Source organism: Rattus rattus, chromosome 1 (assembly GCF_011064425.1).
Source record: "Rattus rattus isolate New Zealand chromosome 1, Rrattus_CSIRO_v1, whole genome shotgun sequence".
Lineage (NCBI taxonomy): Eukaryota > Metazoa > Chordata > Mammalia > Rodentia > Muridae > Rattus > Rattus rattus.
In genome coordinates this window covers 222,381,057-222,402,789 of record NC_046154.1, presented here as the reverse complement: position 1 = coordinate 222,402,789, position 21,733 = coordinate 222,381,057, and the positions used below count along the sequence as shown (strand labels likewise).

At 35.4% G+C, this 21,733-nt stretch overlaps 1 protein-coding gene across 2 annotated transcripts in view; it reads left to right on the top strand.

The window, feature by feature from the left end:
- The window catches only part of Csmd3 (CUB and Sushi multiple domains 3), a 1,591,133-nt gene that overhangs the window by 1,125,891 nt on the left and 443,509 nt on the right, over positions 1–21,733 (top strand). For both annotated transcript variants that reach the window (XM_032915225.1, XM_032915219.1), the window contains 3 exons: positions 1,044–1,226; positions 6,112–6,438; positions 9,212–9,406. In XM_032915225.1, coding sequence (XP_032771116.1) covers positions 1,044–1,226; positions 6,112–6,438; positions 9,212–9,406 — 705 coding nt within the window. The remainder of the gene's footprint in view (positions 1–1,043; positions 1,227–6,111; positions 6,439–9,211; positions 9,407–21,733) is intronic.

Sequence of the window (21,733 nt, the reverse complement as noted above, 5' to 3'; positions counted from 1 at the left end):
CTCTTGAAAACTACTTGTCACATTAAAATGTCCAAAGACCAATAAATTAATCTTTTGAAATTCCTGAAGGAAACTTTCTCCAGCCTTAATGAAATATTCTATCATATACATGCATGCATGTATGTGTGACATGTATGCCTGGTGCCTATAGAGAGTGAAGGAAATTATCAGACTCTCTGTGACTGGAGTTTCAGGTTATATCAGCCAGTAGGCAGGCATTGGGAACCTATCTTGGTCCATTGCTAGAGCAGCAAGTTATTTTAAAAAAGATTTTCAGTACTTTTAATATAAAATAAAACATTTTGGAAATATCTTTGTTAACTCTAAGTTAAATATCACTTTATGCATGTATATATTGAAACATTACAGAGATTTTACTTGATATATATATATATATATATATATACATATATATGTGTGTGTGTGTGTGTGTGTTTTATCTTCTAGAATTCATATTAAAATACAACTTAATGCAAAATGTATTATGTTTGAAAACTACTAGGGAGCACAACCACAATAGTTTTTATTATTTTAAACCCTTAAGTTAATATTACCTAAAAGAACATTCTTAAGGAATGGCTTTCCATTAATTACAGAAGGTGGACAATGCTTTCTCATTCTCTGACCATAATTTCTTGTGTAATTCACAAATGATCAGAAAAAATGAGGATTTGGAAGATATGCATGTGGTATATTTGTGTGTGTATACCTGTGTCTGTAATACACACAAAACATCAAAATCTTGTCATACTCTTCTGTTAGAGCACTCATCTCTGTCACCCTAATTAGTTATAACTCTGACACTTCGCTAGTAAACAAAAGCAATGCAAGCATCTATTCATATGCAACATTTTATCCCCAATGAACACTATCAAATTGAGGCCACAAGATCGGCACAACAAGAATAAAACTGAGAACAGAAAATGAACCCATCGTATTGCTCTGAAGGATCATCACATTAAAAGTGTATGTTGAGCACATTGGTAATGCAGGTGTCATATATAGGCAACCCTAAAAGTTAAGTTTTGTCTTTTATTTTACAGAAATTGAGAAAGAAAGTTGTGGCGATCCTGGCACACCTTTGTATGGAATTAGAGAAGGCGATGGTTTTTCTAATCGTGATGTTTTAAGGTTTGAATGCCAGTTTGGGTTTGAATTAATTGGAGAGAAATCCATTGTGTGTCAAGAGAATAACCAATGGTCTGCAAATATACCCATCTGTATCTGTGAGTACCAAATGCTTTGCTTCTAGATGGCATATGTTACCCTGTCCTTGCATATAATTGCTTTTGTAATTAATTGCAAAGAGCTGGAACCAAGTAATTATTTTTGAATGAGGAGCACTTTGTGATACTATCTTTAACATGTGTGCTTATGCCAAATTATAAAATTCATTACAGATTTAAATAAAGTTAACATAGTTCACTATGCAATTGCAAGAAAAATATAGATTATGTGCATTCTTCTAACAAGTGGATAGCATTTTGTGCCTTACACAGGGTACATTTCTTATGGAAATTAGACATCAGAGCTAATCCTAATAAGCCCATTTATTTTCACAAGATAATTCCTGCTTATTTGTAATTATAATTATTAAACTATTTAAGGATTTTCTTTTACATAAATGCCATTATTTATTTTTGCATGGAGGTGTTCACAGTAAGGCATAGAGTTCACAGCATAAAATCCATTAATGTTTATTTCGTATAAAATATTAGGGTTATAAAACCATATTTTTCAAAATATGTTAAATTTCCAACTTAATACAAGCTGAACAGGCACATTGTCTATTGATACACTTTTATGTTCAAGTAAATAGCCATCATTATACTGCAGTATCTTTCAGAGGAAAAGTGCAGAGATCCACTTCTAAGGACTGTGAGTGGAAGGCCAGTTCGTCCATACTGAAGGTCACTTCTTCAGTCCTTTTTGAGAAAGAATAAAATGCATTAGGGGAGCTGATTTTAATCTGTTTATGCCCTATAAAGCTTAGAAGTACTTAAAATATTTTAATTGATGATCTTTTATTCTAAGCATTCTTCCAGAAAGATAATATTGGTTTCATAATGGAAAACCTATTATTTGATAAATTGCAAAACAACAATGAAATAAAACATGTGGTGCAAGAGATACCACCCAGTGCTTTGGCTCTGCTAGATAGGTGCTCTTTCTGAGCCATGCCCCAGCCCCAAAATGAAAAAAACAATTGACAATGTTTTGTCAGATGCTAGAATATGGAATAAAAGTGACAGGTCTATCATTCCCAAAAGGCAGTCAGAAAATTTCTTGAATATCTAGTAAATATTGCGTTTAGTTTGAAGTGGGGTCTTTTATGCATCTCCCTTGGCTGGCCTCGCATGTACTCCAAAGTTTTAGCTATCCTCTTTTTTGCAGTGATTCTCCTGCATGCTGGATTTATAGGCATGTGCCACCATTGGATATCTTTAACTATTTTCAATTAAGCCCAATAATCCAGTAAGTGACAAAATGGTGTATCTAATGTTTCATGTGCAGGCAATGGTTAATTTAAAATGCATTCGCCAGAATAAATGTAGATGAATGAGCCAGGACTACATAGATAAAATTCTTATATAATCAAGATAAACAGTAAAAAGATAATTATATAAAATTTAACAAAAGAACACCTCATGGAAAAATTTTGCTATGAATATATTATATTAATTTATGAATCTATATAAATAACTAAAATCAGTTTTCTGGGCACACGACAGTAGGTAAAATGATGTTACCTAAAAATTATACTGCACCTGTAAGACAGTAGATATACTGTAAATTATCACAATCTACTGATCTTTTTGAAGTTTTATGTGGTTTGTGAGCTTGGTCAGTTATTGGTCTATGTGTGGATCATGTGTAGCAATGTGAACTTTTATGACAATTTGTAAATTAAGATTTATAGTAAAAAAATACACTTTTACCTTTTTACTAACATAGTGGTCATTTTGTAACAATGGTTATAGAATTAAAGTTTTCAAGATTCAGTTGAGTATAAGAGAAGAGAGGGCAGTAGTCTGTGTGTATTGCTCATGCAAATGTACTTTGCGGGAAAATGGAGCAATTTAACTGTGCAGAGATAGGGACTGAAAGTATAGTTGATCCAGGGAGGAGTGCTATCCTTCTGGATAGGATCTGGTGAACTCACAGCATGCATGGTACCTTACTACATATGTTCAAAACTGCTCACATCCCAGCATGCATGATTGAGGAGCTCACAATGTCCCACTCCTAACTAAAGAACTGAAAGCAGTTGATAACTTTTCTGATAGGAAGACTCATTCTTCTCTGTGAAGATTAGCCACTGGTGCATTGCTCATGCTTTCTTGGATGCCCTTATACACATATACATGGGAAGCACTGATTAAACTCAGGAAGAAATGGAAGACAGAGACAGAGAGACTAAGAGGCAGAGAATAACAAACAGAGACAGAATAAGAGATAAACAGAGACAAGAAAGATGAAAGGAAGAAAGGAATTGAAGCTTTAAGATGGATGTTGGAGATGGATTCCTGGGAACTTGGGAGAAGGAAATGGAGGGTTGATATAATCATATTATACTGCATACATATATAAAATCCCTAAAGAATGAATGAAAGTAGAAAGGGCCAGAAGATACTACGTACAAATCCCTGCACATAGAAGGGAAATGTGGAAGCCTTTGATTTTTACCTGTAGCAGGTTACATAGTGAGCCATGGTAGCACTAAAAATGAGATGGTGGACATTTTTTCACAGACTTTTCTTCTCAAATGTGAATCTGTTTTTAAACATGGTTTCAAAGATTGGAGGGAAGAACTACAAATCCATTCAAATTAGGATGACTTAAAATGGGGCTGAGTCTAAAGGGTGTAAATTTATTGAATCTAAAAAGATTCCAAATAGAAAAAATGCAAAATAATTTTAAAGAAATGATGAAATTACAAGCAATATGAAGTACTCTTAATATAATCAAGTGTAGGTATCCAAAAGATTATTTTAACTAATAAATTCAAGTAAATTATTAATGTTGACCTCTAAAAAAATTACTGGTACAAAGCATTCAAACATGAACCTATGAGGACAACTTTCATTTATATTGCCACAAGGTATTTTGATTTAAGACTACCAAGATATAAATAATCAGAAAGTATTTTCAAATAACATGAATAAGCATATATATATATATATGAAAGTAAAACAATAAGGTGTTATTTTCCTTATGAAACTAAAGAGAATAAATTATCACTTTATATTATGCTTGTGGGGTTCTATGTTCTTTAATAAAGCTTTTTATATTTCACTGCAAATTAATATTACTTGAGAAATTCTGAAAACTATTTTGAGCTTCAAGTTAATATTCTTATGAACTCATTAATCTATACCATGAAAATAATCAAAAGACAGTCACCACTGAATTATATTTAAGAATACAATTTTAAATATTAACTTCCAATTTTATGTAAAAAGAAAAGAATGGTGCTAGGGATTTAAATGATTAATATAATTATGCATAGTGGATTTAAATTTTCACATATTATTTATAATGAGGCAATTGCAGTGGCCTCTAACTTAAATACTTAGACTAAAGCAGGAAGATGAATAATCCTAAGACATCTGGGCCTATATCCCAAGAAACTGTCTCAAAAATATACATAAACACACCCCACAAATATGTTTATATACCTTATACATGTACTATATAAAGGCTTTAAACATATTTTATACATACACACTGTATGTGTGAGAGAGAGAAGGTGTCTGTGTGTATGTGTGTGTAAGAGAGACAGAGACAGAGACACACAAAGAGAAAGACATACAGTTTGACATATATTCTTTGAACTGAGTTTTGTGGAAGACATTTAATAGCACTGGAACAAACTATTTCAATATTTTAACATTGATTTCCTGTGAGTATTTCATTTGTTTGTTTCTTGTTTTCTCTCAAGTTTCTAAATTTCAGTTAGATGTTTCAAACTTCAGAAAGAAAACAGCATAACACTTTGTTTTTTGTAGATTAGCTGTGTTTATTTACCTCTCTTTCGAGACTTTGCCAACAGTGACATATTTTCCAACCTTTCTCCATATTTGTGTCATAAACTATCATGGCAGGGATAAAATCCATGAGCACCCTTACTAATTCTCAAACTGTTTCTTCAATCATTGTATTAACCTTAGTGTTTCATAGGTGCTTGTGAACATTTCTCATAAGCATAGAAAGAAGAGCTGTAGGATACTCTACCACTGTTAGGACAAGCAGAAAAATCAAGTGTCAGTGAGTGGGTATAGTGATACCCGCCTCGAGGTTCCATCTCAGAGGGCAGAAGCAGCACTTATTAAATGCTTCTGTCCTGCCTGGGAGTGAATTCTAGTTGACTGAGGGTGCAGAATGAGAATTGTCATCTCCTAGTTAGGGTTTCCATTGCTGTAAGGAGACACTATAACCAGGCAACTGTTATAAAAACATTTATTTGGGGCTGGCTTACAGTTTCAGAGGTTCAGTCCATTATTATTGAGACAGGAAGCATGACAGCATGCAGGCAGGCATAGGGAGGAGGAGCTGAGGGGTCTACATCTGGTTCCAAAGGCAAAAGGGTGGAAACTGGCTCCTCTGTGGTTAGGAGGAAGGTCGTAAAGCCCACCCCCAGAGTGACACACTTCCTCTAACAAGGCCACACATACTCCAAGGAGACCACATTTCCTAATAGTGCCACTCCCAGGTCAAATATATTCAAACTACATGTTGGAAAACACAAAACAAACAAACAAACCAGATAAAATGTAGCTCTTATTTAAATTACAAATCTGTACACCTCAAAGCATATAGCCTTGTGTTCATGTAAAGTAATAGCTACTTTTGTTTATATGTAAAATGAAATTTGTATGTGCAATTTAGCAATGTGACCCTTGCCCCAAAGCCCTGAATTCACTCTTCAGTAAAGGAAAAAGACAAAATTTTATTCCCTTTCTTCTTCATAAGATGACTTAAATTCTTTGTTGTGTTCTCAATTTATTGATTATAATTGTAGACTACCACAAAACTATGTCTGTGTGTTGTCTTTTAATATTTACTGTTTGTAAGCTTACCCTTTATTTATCTTTTTTTTTTTTTTACCAGTTCCTTGCCTCTCTAACTTCACTGCACCGATGGGAACAGTCCTTTCCCCTGATTATCCAGAAGGCTATGGAAACAATTTAAATTGTATCTGGACAATAATCTCTGATCCAGGGAGCCGAATCCACCTTTCCTTCAATGATTTTGATCTAGAATCTCAATTTGACTTTCTTGCTGTTAAAGATGGTGACTCGCCAGATTCCCCTATTCTGGGAACCTTTACTGGGGCAGAGGTACCTTCCCACCTCACTAGTAACAGCCACATACTGAGACTGGAATTTCAAGCTGACCACTCGATGTCAGGGCGTGGCTTCAACATCACATACAACAGTAAGGGTTTTGTTGCTGTGTGTTTGCTTGTTCATATATGAAACATGTGTTGAGGACTGAAAGGCTATCATACAAATCAGCCTTCTTGTTTCAAAGACAAAGACTATGATAGCTTTTTATTTCTTGATAGTCAACCACACTTTACTCTCTATGTGTCCTTTCTTTTGGAGAAAAGCCCAAATGAAGGACATTAATTTCAACATTATTGCTGTGTCAGCCAATAGATTAGGCTTCTCTATTAAAATTTACTATAAATTTAAACCCGATTTTGCTGCTACTTACTTATCAGTCTAAAGAAAATGAAAACTTTTCTTTCGACATTCGGAAACTCACAGAGAACTTAAACAATTAATTACAACTTACAATTCTATTTCGAAAGAATAACTCTTATTGACATAGGAGTACTGAAGAGAAGACATCACTAAGTAGGAAAAAGTTCTCTTGCATGACCGAGAAAAATTATTTCAATGTTTGAAAGCATTGGCAAAATTCAGACAACTCGATTTCAAAGTCTTGTCCTTACTACTCCATGTTTAGACATGTCCTTCATGTACCCATAACTATAAAACCATATCTGAAAGAATATAAGAGTGAATTATAAACTAGTATAGGTGGAATAACTATGTCGTATGTGAATTTAGCAAGAGCTCAATAATTACTAGCTAGTTTTTGTGGTAGATTACTTGATATGTGTACTACTTGCGGTATTTATTATATTTTCCCAGGTTGAGGTATATTTTATCTTAGGTCCTATCTATCAGGCTTACATCTTAAAAGATATGCATTATTCATCTGAAAATTCTATGGCAGTTGCAGAAGATTAAAGCACATAAAAGAGAAAACGTCACAGTTTTAGATACTTGCCTATGAGTGCTATGCTGTGCTAACGTTTTAGCAGAAGCCAGGGAATGCTGCTAATATGTAGAGCTTTCTCTTGATTCATCCACTCTGTCTTAGATACTGTCTAGCCTTCTGGGTTAATGGGAAAGTGCTCTGTTTCAGAATTTAGTCTCCAGATGTCGGCACTGCCTTTAGAATGAAATTCCACCCTTCACCCCACTCTTATCTAAGTAATACTGAATTTTGTCAATGAGATACAGAGTAAAGTCAGTGTCCTTTCAGTTTGACTATAACTTTCTACAATGTTACTCTTAGAAACTCCTTTGCAAATGTGTAACTACACATCATTTATATCCAATTAGCTGTGATATGTGTCATAGAGATTGCCTAAATTGAGATCTTTATCCAAAACTTAGTTAAACATATGTATGCATGTAGGTGAATACATGTTTGCATCTGTTTGAATAGATTTTATTTTGTATTAATTGCATGATGTTATTAAAGTCGATGCTTGTGGTACTTTCAGATACTCTGTACATTCAGTCTCTATAAAAGAACTGTAATATGTAATTAAATATATTTAATAATTTCTACTTCAGATCATTTTTTCTGAACAAATCTACATAGGTAGGCATTATATATTACAGTAGCACGACCAGAAAATTGAACTTGAAATATATTTTTATTATTTTTTAATTTATTAGCTCTTTAAGAGTTAATAATTTTCCATTTACAGTATAAAACAGTCATTAAAATAAATGTACCTATAATATATTTATGTATTTTAGAACGCACCTTAATTATATTTTTGTTATTTAGTGTAAAAATTATATTACAGTAATACATATTAGGAACAACCCTGAAATGATGATTAGTAGGAAAATTTAAAACAGTTGCTTGAATTCATACAGAATAATTATAGTATCAAATTATAAGACCTTCATGAATAAATGTTATTCTTATAAGCCATGATACTTTGTCCTCATGGAAATAGCCTTCTATTTATATTATATTAAGATAAAATTTTATTAGGCATTTATTGTCTTATAGATTCATTAAGAGAAAATTTTGGTTAACTCCAAACCATGTATTACTTGTTTAATAAACATACTATTATTATAGTTCTATTTTTGCCAAATATGCATCCTAAAGGAACAAGAAAAATAGAGAATTGTCTTGAGGATCATGAGACATGTGAAAGTGACCAAAGACACAGAAACTATTGAGAAAAATTTTAGATTCCAGAATGGAGAATATATTGGAGCCCCATAAATTCTTATTTATTTGAAGAGTGACAAGTTACATGACTTCTTCAAGTCTGACATTTCTCTTCATGGTGATATTTTCATCATCAGGCCCTATACGTATCAAATGTGATAATATCACAGCTCTGTGCCTAGAACATGGTCATTGAAGAGTTAAGTCCTTTAGTAGAAAGGCGAGACCATATTGTCATGGAAAGGTATAAAATAATTGCAATTTTCTGACTAGACTGAAACATTTCCTTTAATTCCCCCAGGAAAACTGTTTTCCATTCCTGGCAAACATGTCATGGAATTTTCAGAGGAGATGACACAAACCTTTTAGGATTCATGTTAATTGGAATCTGAACATATTACATTAGAGATTTCTATAGTGGGTTAGATATAACGATATTTGTGTTAACGATCAACACAAATAGACAGAATTAAAATTTTGACTTTTAATTTTTTGAAGTCTTCATGTATGAATTACATGTTGAAGCAATCACAACTATTACTCATTATTTTGCACTCATATAATCTGAGAAAATTATCTAAGTTTACAAAGTAAATTAAAGGTTTTTTTTTTTTAAGAAGACTCACAATCATTTTTAACAGTCACTCTTCTCATCTGAAATCTATAGAAATCCCTCTCTCTTATACTCCTAATGTTGTTGCTTCTCCTTTGTAAGCATTTGGACATAATGAATGCCCAGATCCTGGAATACCCATCAATGCTCGTCGCTTTGGAGACAACTTTCAATTAGGAAGCTCCATTTCAGTTATTTGTGAAGAAGGGTTTATTAAAACCCAGGGAACAGAAACAATTACATGCATTCTGATGGATGGAAAAGTAATGTGGAGTGGACCAATTCCAAGATGTGGAGGTAAGCTCAGGGGTGAAGGGCAAGAGGAATCCCAAACACAGTGCACTTTGCAAACCATAGCAAGAAGTGTGCTGTTCCACAAGAACTGTTGTCTTGTTATCAGTCTCTGCCCTAAGCTTCATTGTATATGTACATAGAACTTAATTAGGTTGTTAATTTTTATTCCTAAAAACTTTTAAGATCCCTCTTTGAGTCTTTCCAAATATACATATTAATAAATACTCAGACTGGTAGCTTTTATGAACTTCTCTTTGACCATTGAAGTAATAATTAACAACTTTAAAAGATCAGTTATTCATTATATGTTCCCTCACATTTTCTTGCTGTTTAATGTTAACATTCAGTTTTCAAAGATTGACTAACAAAATGTTAAGTAAGTTTATTTTAAAACATTCTTATTTTAAGAATGGTAAATTGTGTGGCTCTAGCTGTTTTTTCAAGTTTTTCTTTCGCAGTAAGACATAGACAAAACATTAATTACTATATATACTTATGTTTCAAAACAAAAAATAATATATGTAGATATTAAATATATTCAAATATATTAATATGGAATCTACAGAGGTCTGTTTTTAGAGGTTTATGTTTTATTTATAATTGTTGAAATGATAATATTCAAAATTACAATTAGCTTTAAACAGGCAATTTTTAAAGAATTTATATTTAATTAAGTAATATATATACATATATACATATATGCATATATATATGTGTATGTGTATATATATATATATATATATATATATATATATATATATATATATATATATATGCTAGAACACCCTATAGAAAAAGACTGGAATCATTGGGTGATTTATTTTCTTCTTTTGGGGTGCTGGTGATAAAGGCCTTAGAGCTGGGCAGAATTCTCAGCAAATAATGGGCTTGCTTTCTAAACCTGAGAATCTTAATTGAGTCCCCAGAAATCATGTTAGAGTTTCAGGGTTAGTGAACTCTAAAGGGACACACACACACACACACACACACACACACACACACACACACACACACACCACACACTCCTGGACCTTGGGCAAACCTTTAAAACAGTTTCTTTCTTTTTTTCTTCCCCCTTACGTGTGATCCAACTGAATATAAAATTTTCTTATTTGCCTGCTGATTTGAAAATATTCAAGGTTTTAAGTTCAAAAGTACAATCATTACCTATAAATTAGTACTTTCATCAAATTTAACACATCTGCAGTGTCTCTTAATGAAGTAGCTGCAGATCATGTAATTATATGGCCCTAGTAGCTCTTGTTATTAGAATCTCCTTCCTTATTACTTTAATCACTGTGTCATTTCAGTGATTCAGAATCTGAAGTAGATGATTTTAGAATACTTTCGAACTTCAAGCATTATTGATTTGTAGTGAGCTACTCTACTGAAAGCTATGATTGTAACTTTCCTCTTAAAAATTAATGAAGCTGCCCAATAAAATATGTAATAAGGAGAAATAAGTAACATTCTCTCTATATATCATAAGTCGCTATTAACTGACCCCTGCCTTCATTCATGCGGTTCCCAGACTGATTTGTGAAGCCAGTCAGAAAGTGTCATAGATATATGAAGGAAAAGCAGGAAACAGGAAGAATGTTGGTTTCAGGGGGAAAAAAGGAATAGCAGTGGGTCCTTGTGCCGGGGGTATAGGACAGGTAACTTGGACATGATAAATGACTGTGATATGCAAGGAAAGAAAGGTTTGCAGTGTACACAGTATCGGCTCAGAATTACCCTATGGCTAGCCTGGAGTTTAGAGTTATTTCAGTAAGCAGTGGCCTGATCTGATCTGCTTTCTCCATTCTCTGGTTGTTGTTTTCAAGTCTCAGTGGGTAGACACAAAACACTTCCTGATCATTGCTGAATTCCACTGCCTTATTTGCCTAACTAGGGCATTGATTTTAAAGTTGACTGACGCCTAAGTACATGGGGAGCTAAAAGTAATGAAATCATAACAACAAATAATTTTATGAATCACTGCTAATTCTAGAAGGCAATTTTCCACTACCTGTGAAAAATGGATGCTATTTATTTTTTAAAAGAAAGCACAGTGTGATGAACTCTAATTTGGCACAGGCCATTAAGCTCTCCAAATATCTCAAAGTGATGTTTTATGAATTTGCAGAAGGAGACTGTTTCTTTCTCTGTGAGGGAAACAACAAGCACTCAGCTTCCCTTCTTGTCTGTGTCAATAACACAGTGGGGACAGGGGTAGGACAAAGTTGTAGCCAAGGAAAGCAAAACCAAAACAGGCCAGGAGCAACGTTGGTGCAGCGCTTGTAGGGTTACCAATCCTAATGCTACAGTTTGAGTAGGTTTCCTGTGCAAACAAGTCCTACCTAACTCTGGAGATAAAAGGTAATTTCTTAGTTTTTAATTAAGACCTGTAATGCCTTTTCTGTTCCTGAGTCCAAATCTTACATAATGACCACCAAATTTTTAAACATTTTAAAAAGGAAGAATCAAATTTCCTTATGTAAGAAATAAAGCATTAGTCCGGCTCCACACCACTTCTCAACTTGCTACCCAAGCGGCCTGGTTTACTTGGAAAACAATGCATGTAAACACTGTTCCTGTCAGTTCTGCTCATTGGATAGCTTGTATTTTCATATTATTTTTGTCATTTTTTGAGGGTTTTTTTTATTTATAAATTACATTCATTTAGAGATTAATTGACGTTGTGAAGTCATTACACTGGGTGGGTGTCTGGTAGACACATCAGATATGTAGATGGGTCTTCTTTACTGTAACATTACTGGTGGGAAAATGAAAATGTCCTGAGGTGATGCTTAGCCTGGTCAAGCCTGGGCCCTCCATTGCCTCAATCCCTCACTCAATTTTTTTTTTTTTTTGGTTTTGTTTTGTTGTTGTTGTTGTTGTTGTTGTTGTTTTTGTTTTTGTTTTATTAACTTGATTATTTCTTATTTACATTTCGAGTGTTATTCCCTTTCCCAGTTTCCGGGCCAACATCCCCCAACCCTCCCCTCCCCATCCTCCCCCATTGCCGCCCTCCCCAACAATCATGTTCACTGGGGTTCAGTCTTAGCAGGACCCAGGGCTTCCCCTTCCACTGGTGCTCTTACTAGGATATTCATTGCTACCTATGAGGTCAGAGTCCAGGGTCAGTCCATGTATAGTCTTTGGTAGTGGCTTAGTCCCTGGAAGCTCTGGTTGCTTGGCATTGTTGTACATATGGGGTCTCAGAGCTCCTTCAAGCTCTTCCAGTCCTTTCTCTGATTCCTTCAACGGGGGTCCTGTTCTCAGTTCAGTGGTTTGCTGCTGGCATTCGCCTCTGTATTTGCTGGATTCTGGCTGTGTCTCTCAGGAGCGATCTACACTCCAGTTCCTGTCTGCTTGCACTTCTTTGCTTCATATTTTTGTCATTTTTAAATGTTTCATCGTTTCTAAATTTCTTTTTATTTTCTTTTACAATTTTATTTTTTCTAGGTTATTTTATGTATTTACATTTCTTTTTTTATTGCGTATTTTATTAATTTACATTTCGAATTTAGCCCCTTTCCAGGTTTACCTCTGAAAAACCCCTATCCCACCTCCCTCCCCCGCTTCTATGAGGGTGCTTCCCCACACACCCACCCACTCCCACCTCACTGCCCTAGCATTCCCCTACACTGGGGCATCAAGCCTTACAGGACCAAAGGCCTCTCCTCCCACTGGTGCTAGATAAGCCCATCTACTGCTACATATGCAGCTGGAGCCCTGAGTCTCTCCATGTGTACTCTTTGGTGGTGGTTTAGTCACTGTGACTTCTGGGTGGGGGCGTTCTGGCTGGTTGATATTGTTGTTCTTTCTCTAACTCCTCTATTGTGGTCCTTGTGCTCAGTCCAATCGTCGGCTATGAGCATCCACCTCTGTATTTCTCAGGCTCTGGCAGAGTCTCTTAGGAGGCATCCATATTAGGCTCCTGTTAGCAAAAACTTCTTGGCATCAGCAATAGTGACTGAGTTTGGTGGCTCCATATGGGATGGATCCCCAGGGGGAGCAGTCTCTGGATGGCCTTTCCTTCAGTCTCTGATCCACTCTCTGTCTCTTTATTTCCTTTAGACTGGAGCAATTCTGGGTTAAAATTTTGAGAAGAGTGGGTGGCTCCATCCCTCAAAATGTAATAGAATAAATAGCCTCTGGAAAATGTTTAACATTGCAGTAAAAGTTTTTCATTCAAACATAAAAATCTTCAAAACAAACATTTAACATAGAATATGAACATGCTACAATAAATGCTTGTACTTTATTCCTTCCACATGAAAAGGTACAATTGCAATTCATTTTAAATTATTCAAAACTATGAATTTTTATATATTACAAGTAGAAATATTAAATTATTTAATGAAATCTTACAGAACAAGGGGAGTGTGTTTGATTAGACAACACAGTCCTTTCTCCCAGCCCTTCTCTGTCCCACTTGTCTAGGAGTTCCAGCATTCTGGTATAATGACCTGACTATCATTATCAGTCTGCAAACTTTGGAAGTCTTTGATTTGCCACAGTCTTTGAATAAAGATAACCAAACCTAAAGAGAAAAGGTTGGTATCGTAATATATTCCCACTGATGATGTTGAATTAATTTCTAGTAGTTTGAATATGGTTGTAAGAAAGGATTGAAGTCTACAGTTTATTTTAAAAAGAACTGACATTCTGAGCTAATTAACTAATGAAGTATGGATTTGGCCTTACTGAAAAGATTAACTTCTTCACATAAAAGGCATTTATCTAGTCTCACCATGGTGACAATCAATTAGATATTTTGTAAGCCTTGTAATTCTTGCATCTGCTAATGGGAAACAAAATACATGTTTCCACAATCATCACTGAAGGCAACTCACACGAAATTCTACGAACACTTATCTTTATTAAGTATCATTCAATGATTTTTTCATCCACATTGAAAGTGTACCCTGAGTATAATTGGACCTATCTACGATTAACCTTTGCATGATATTCATTCCATAGAAACATCCCAAAGCCATTAAGATTGTGATAATTGCTTAATATGGGGTACTTAGTGGAACTGAATAGGGAATTTCAAAATGAGTTCCACAGAAAACTTCCCCCGAACCCTCATCATCTCTTTTCTTCAATCTCTTACTCATATCAGCTGCTCTCTCAACCTTTCCACTTTGGCTGTACTCCCCACAACCTCACTCTTACCTGTGTTCATCTATAAACATGCTCTATACAGTGCATGCACTGTGGTGAATGCCTGTTGATTTCATCACTGCACTCACCTCCGATGTGAAGTTTTTTCACTAATAAAATTCCTTTTTTAAAAAAATAGACATCTTTTATTTTCCTTCCCTGATGAGAATTCCTTCCAAGAGGTTCTGAGGTCATGGCCAGGCACACCTGTCTCGCGCATTCTAATTCCCTCTCTATCAGACAAACTGCTAAGAACCTAAGAATGTTAGCAAGGGGAGAGAAGAGCCTGACACAGTTGCATATAAATTAAACTTAACTCTTCAACTGACTATGTGACTTTAAGGTCTCTTCAGCCATGGGTACAATGTTCTTTTTCTTCATTTTCTTTGAAAAGGAACAATAGATACTGGATTTCCTCCACTCTGCCGTGCCATATACTTTGAGTTATCCCTGAGTTCCAAATTCTGGAATTCCTTAAGTCTCTTACAGAACACCACATGATGTAAGCTCTGGGATTTATTTTTATTTTATTTATTTTATTATATCTTATTTTGTAAGCAGTACCGCTATGTAGAAGGAAAATATTAAGAAGTGATCTAGGAGATTTTGTTTCCATCCTGGGATTTGGGAAACTGTTTTATCCAAGCCATTCTGATGGACTAGATGACACCTGCCTCATTTTCTATGAAGACACTTTTGTTTGTTGTCGATACCTCACATGATCTTATCACCATCACTCAACTTTGTTCTCATACAATGTTCTGTATTTAATTTTGCTTCACCTACCATTTAGTTTATAAAAATTTGTGAGATGGTTTTTGACTTAGGGATTGATTCTTTGGCTTTTAGTAAACTGACCATAGTTCCTCTGCCATACACTTACCACAGTTATGTTTGACCCTGCAACCTCTTTTTACCTCATCCTGATCAATTTTGTATGTCCTACACATTCCATAATTTTAATGGTTTTAGAATACTGATTTCCAAGTTTTCACAGAATTCGACTGACTAAGGTAGTGGAGTAAGCTACCACTAAATGATAACTTTAAAATATGTTTGTCACAAACAAAATTCATATAACCTTGGGTATAGAAAAATGACCTCAGATTAGGAAAATAGTAGAAATAGGTTCTGTACACAGAGTGAGAAAGGTTATTTTGATAGGGGCAGATATGGCAGAAATAGTTTTTTACTTAACAAAATAATAAGCTAAACAAAAGTGATAATTATGATAACTGAAGAAATATTACTGAACACCAGTAGAAAGCACTCATTCTAGGAAAACAAAATGTCCTGAACTAGGGATTCCTCAAATAACTAAATTGGAAATACATCCTTAGCAACCAATCCCCTGAGGAATGTATTTGGATAACAGGGAAGTTCAGATGTCATAGGCATCATGACTATCCTCTTTTTCCTTGAGAAAGTATTCTAGTATCTCAAGAAGGTGTCTTTCCTTTGCATTTACCTAAGGACCATTTTCCAGATTACTTGTTCAAGTAATTCCAATAGTCTTTTTGAGAAGTTAGACAACAATGCTGAACTATGATCTAGCACATGGAATTCAGCTGGACATCCTTTTCCTTCACTGTTATCATACGGTCATTTCTATTTTAGGGTTCTTTCTATAATGTCCTTTGGAATGTACACTGACATTTTGTCATGTCTTTATATTGTTCTTTTCCACCTGTATCTACAGGTGGGAAATTTTCCTAACACTTTAGCTGTTAAGTGACTCAATTGTTTAATGTGGTATGGTATAGGCAAACCTGGAAATTATATGAAAAGTATGAAAGGGCCATAGAACATTTGATATTGACTTTCTTTGGTTGGGATGTGAACATTTTATATACTAAACACAAGCTTCAAAAATATTCCCCCACACCTCTTTTACATTCAAGGTATACTCTTTAGATAACCATCATCATCATCAAGTTATATCTTTCTAGCTTATACAACTGCCTTTTAAAGAAGTTTTTCTTCTCTTTTCTATCCTATACTGTGCTTATATGTCTTCAGAAGTCCTATCTTATCTGAAAGCCCCAAGTTGAAGCAGCATATAGACCGCTGTGCTCTGTCCCATAGAATGATGACTTCATCCCATGATAATATATTCATTTGAGAAGCGGTCAAACATTTTCATTTGAGGTGTGTAGTAGAAAAATTCTCTCCCTTACTACAGGAACCTATGCATATTTGAAGTAGAGAGAGCGTTTGTGACATATCTTTTCAATCTGACTTCTGAGTTGTAGTTCGACTTTATGAATCCTTATTTCTGTACTTTCCAATAACAAACCAAACAATGTATGAAGAGAACTAAATATAGGCATCATACCAAGAGACAGAGAATAAATCAAGAAAGTTCTTCTCAAGGTGTCAAAGAGTGAGTTCTAATTCACCCCAACTTTGCTGTTTAAAGAAACAAGACAGTGGAACATAAATTCTTCTATCTTTGCTGCAGACACAAGGGGGAAAAACACTTCCTTGATGTGAGTATTTAGAGTCATTGGTTAATGTCATTTTAAAACTAAGGAATGTTACATAATCACAGTAAGGAATTCTGAAACATGGGGGGCTTAAATTACAGAATGAAAATAAGCATTTGGTTAGAAATTATCTGTAATTTTGGCATAAAATCTGACGTATATATTTTATAATTTAGAGCTGGGTAATTTTATATCAACTGACAGAAGCTAGAGCCACTTAGTAAGAGGGAATATTAGCTCAGTAAATGCCCTGGGTAATACTGATTGGTGGTTATGGGAGGGTCCAACTCACTCTGGGTGATGCTATAGTTGAGTAGATGGGTATAATGATTTAAGAAACTAGTCTGATCAGGTTGAGGCGAACAAACAGTAAGCTCTGGCCTCTGTTTCAATTTCTGTCACCATGTTACTGCCTTGCATTTCTTCCCTGACTTCCTTTGCCAGTACATGATGTGAAACACTAAGCTCAGATAAACCCTTGTCTTGCCAAGTTGTTTTTGATCATGTATTCAATCAGAGCAAGAAAAGCCAATCCAAGACAATAATTAAAAAACAAATTGTTTCAATAGCTAAATTATAAAATTATATAATTCTTTATTGGAAACATGTTAAACAAATCTTAACATTAAATTTCACATAATTAAAATAAAATTGTGGCTCACTCTTGCTTCTCTCCAAATTTTCTCACTATTGTCCTTTCTTTTGGCTGGAGTGAGTGCTTTAAAGCTGTCTTGAAATTTTTATATTTCTTTGTTCACTATATTAATGATTTTTTATTCAGTATCAAACATTATATAACACATTCATGGTGACATCTCTAGGTTCTGCTTGACACATCCTTGTGTATTCCTTAAAAGTACAGGGATATATTGTTTGTATTTTAAATTTAGAAGTAAATTATTTTTCATATTTTCTGAGCATTTATGTTTCTTCACAATATGTTTTTATCTGGATTTCTTAAGGTTCTGATGAATATCTATTTCCTGTTAAATGTTAGCAGTCTAAACTGTAGCCAATAGAGCCTTCTTTTATTTTAAGGCAAGCTCCAAGTAAAAATAGATGGACAATTGTTCTTTCTGGTTACATGATCATGTTCTTGAATATTATTAGGAGATAAAATATTCACTGAGCTTCTTTGTAGATAAAATGGATTTCATTTAATGAAATATATTGGAAGAACTGTGTAATTATATAGGCTCAAAGCTGGTAATTTAATTAAGATGCCTAGTTAAAATTGCGTGAACGGAAAGTTGTCTCTTGTTGAGTCTCATAAAAATTTCAAACAATATGCTCTTTGCCGCCTCTCAAACAAGAAAAACAACACTAGCAAATGCGACTATGAAGAATCAAAGCCAATGTTTCTGATAACTCTCTAATTGTTAACATGGACCCTTAGCTAAGTAGAAACAAAATTGTTAATATTTTTCCCACAATATAGACAGTAGTGGTTTAGAGACCCCAATGTTGGATGTCAACTCTTCAATCTCTATAATGAGTTCAGTCATTCCACTCTCAATATATCTAAGATAAAGTTATGGAACTAAGAGAGAGCTATGTATCTTTAGCTTCACTGTTTGTAACTGTTAGATTCATGGGGTGCTTAGGGTTTTTTACCCCCATGTAGCAGAATAGTCATTTCTTCCTCCATAGTACAAGCAGAATGCAAGCACTTCAGGAGACTTTCTCATGGAGAATATGGGTACATATGTGAAAGAAAGAATGCAGTCGCCAAGTGTATATGTGCTTATTCACTGAATCTACAGATATGTCTTTCATGACTAATAAACATGGGAAAAGAAAATGATAAATAGCTAGCAAGATGGAAATATGCAGAGTCCTGTAGATTCAACAGTTTGACAATTAAGAGACATGACAGCCTGCTATATTAACCACATGCTCAAGTGGATCCCTGGGATTGGTGTCTTTTTATTTATTTATTTTGTTATTTTTTTTTATTTACTCACTTTACATTCGAACATCCAGCCCCCTCTTCCCAGTCACGCTTGTCATGCAGCTCCTCCTCTTATTTCTCCCTCCCCTTCTTCTCTGAGGAGGGGGAGTAATCCCCTGGTTATTACGCTACCCTGACACATCAAGTCACTGCAGGAGTAAGAGCATCTTCTCCCACTGAGAATATACAAGGCCACTTCGTTAGGGGAAGGGGATTCACAAGCAGTCAACAGGTTCAGCGATAGCCCCCATTCTAGTTTTTGGAGGACCCGAACGAAGACCAAGCTGCACATCTTCTACAGATTTGGAAGTGGGTCTAGGAATAGCTGATGCTTGCTCTTTTGTTGGTGGTTCAATATTTGGAATTTCCCAAGGGTTCAATGTTAGTTGGCTTTGTTGGTCTTCCTATGGAGTTGCTATACTCTCTGGAGCCCTCAATCCTTCTCCCCACTCTTCCATCAGACTCCCTAAGCTCCATCTAATGTTTGGCTGTGGGTCTTTGCATCTGTTTCCCTTGGCTATGGGTAGAGCCAATCAAGGACAGTTATACTAGGCTCCTGTCTGCAAGCACAGCAGTATCATAAACAGTGTTAGGGATTGGTTCTTGCTCATGGGATGTGTCTCACATTGGGCTAGATATTGGTGGGCCATTGCATCCATCTCTGCTCCCTTGACCCTACACACTTGTAGGCAGGAGGAATTTGGGGTAAAAGGTTTTGTAGAAGTCTTATCCCCCCCCCAAAAAAATGAAGTCTTATCCGAACATGGGGAGTCTTGCCTGGCTACAGGCAAGGGCTACTTCAGGTGCCATAAACCCCATTGCTAGGAGACTCAACTAGGGTCACGCCCATAGAGTACCTGGGATCTCCCCTAAATCCCAAGTTTCTGCCACAACCTAGAGATGTCCCCTTCACTGCCCACTGCTGGTTTCTGTTCACTCTCCCCTGCTCTTCCTACACATAATCCCCACTTTCCCCTTCCCATCGTCTTTCTTTCCCTCTCTCTATCCACCTCCAATATCTATATCTATTTTATTTATCCTTCTGAGAAAGATTCAAGAATCCTCCCCTGGGCCTACCTTGTTATTTGCATCTTTGGATCTGGGGATTGTAGCATGTTTATCCTGTACTTTATAGCTAAGATCCACTTATCAGTGAATACATACCATGCATGTCCTTTTGAATTTGGGTCACTTCATTCAGGATGATATTTTCTATTTTCATCCATTTGCCTGCAAAATTCATGATGTCTTTTTTCAAATAGCTGAATAGTATTCCATTGTATAAGCAAAACACATTTTCTTTATCCATTCAACAATTAATAAATGGGATCTCATGAAACTGAAGGGGATGGACACAGTTAATAGGAGAAAATGACAGCCTACACATTGAGAAAAATGTCTTCATCAGTCCTACATCTGACAGAGGGCTAATATACAAAATATATAAAGAACTCAAACAATTAGACACCAAACCCAAAATGGGTACAGAGCTTAATGGAATACTTGACAGAGAGAAATCTCTAATATCCGAGAGACATTGAAGGAAATGTTCAACATCCTGAGTCATTAGGGAAATGCAAATCCAACCAACTCTGAGATTATACCTTACACCCATCAGATTGGCAAGATCCAAAACGCTAGGGACAGCACATGCTAATGAGGATGTGGAGTAAGGTGAACACTGTTCTATTGCTAATGGAAGTACAATCTTGTACAACCACTCTTTAAATCAATTTGGTAGTTTCTCAGAAAATTAGAAATAGTTCTACCTCAAGACCCATGTGTAGCACTCCTGGGCATACACCCAAAAGATGTTCTGCCATCCCCCATGGACACTTGATCAACTATGATCATAGCAGCTTTATTTGTAATAGCAGGAAATTGAAAATAATCTGGATTCCCTACTGAAGAAAAGAATGAACTTCATAATAAATGAAATACAAGATGAGATCATAGATTTATAACAAAAGCCTAGAACAGGACAATACCATAAATGGTTGAGTTTATTGGTGAATCAAGCACTAAAGAACATATTTCTTGAATTTCTGACTTTCAAAAGGACTCGTTGCATCTTCTAATGTGACAGAAAACATTCCCAATACTTGTTGCTACTACTGCCACCACCAAAAGGGAGCTATGGGAGCAGGACCTCCTTTATACAAACCTTAACTCTTCCCCCTGCCCCCAAAAAGCGAGAAATCTAATGTGAAGAAGGATGCCAGGTTTTTTATTCCAAGACTGGGACAGAGAATCAGCAAGTAGAGACTTTCCCACAGTGCACTTCACTACACAGAGGGTTATTTTGGATGAATGGATTAAGGTAAGCAAAGGTTTGAAAATGAGATATAGAAAGTTTAGACTATATTTGCAAGATGTTTGTTTTTAGGAAGAGGGATATTTGACAGTGCATATTTGAAGTAGAAGTCAGAAAAAAGTGAATGAAACCATGCTTTGTGTCTGCTCTAATGATTTCAGAATGCTCCATAAAATGCTTACTCAAGCAAAAACTTCCTTGCCCTCAGAATAGATCTCCCTGAATTGTTCTCGTTTATGTTTCCTCCCACTCCCTAGTGAGATATCTGAGAAAATTTTTAGAATGAATAGGATGGAACTGGAGTCCCTGGAGAACTGTTTGGAGGCAGGGTGGGACTTGCATGCCTGATGAACTTCCTCATTGAAGATAAGGGGTTTTCTCTTGAATCTCAATTAGCCACAGAGGGAAGGAAGCCCTTCTGC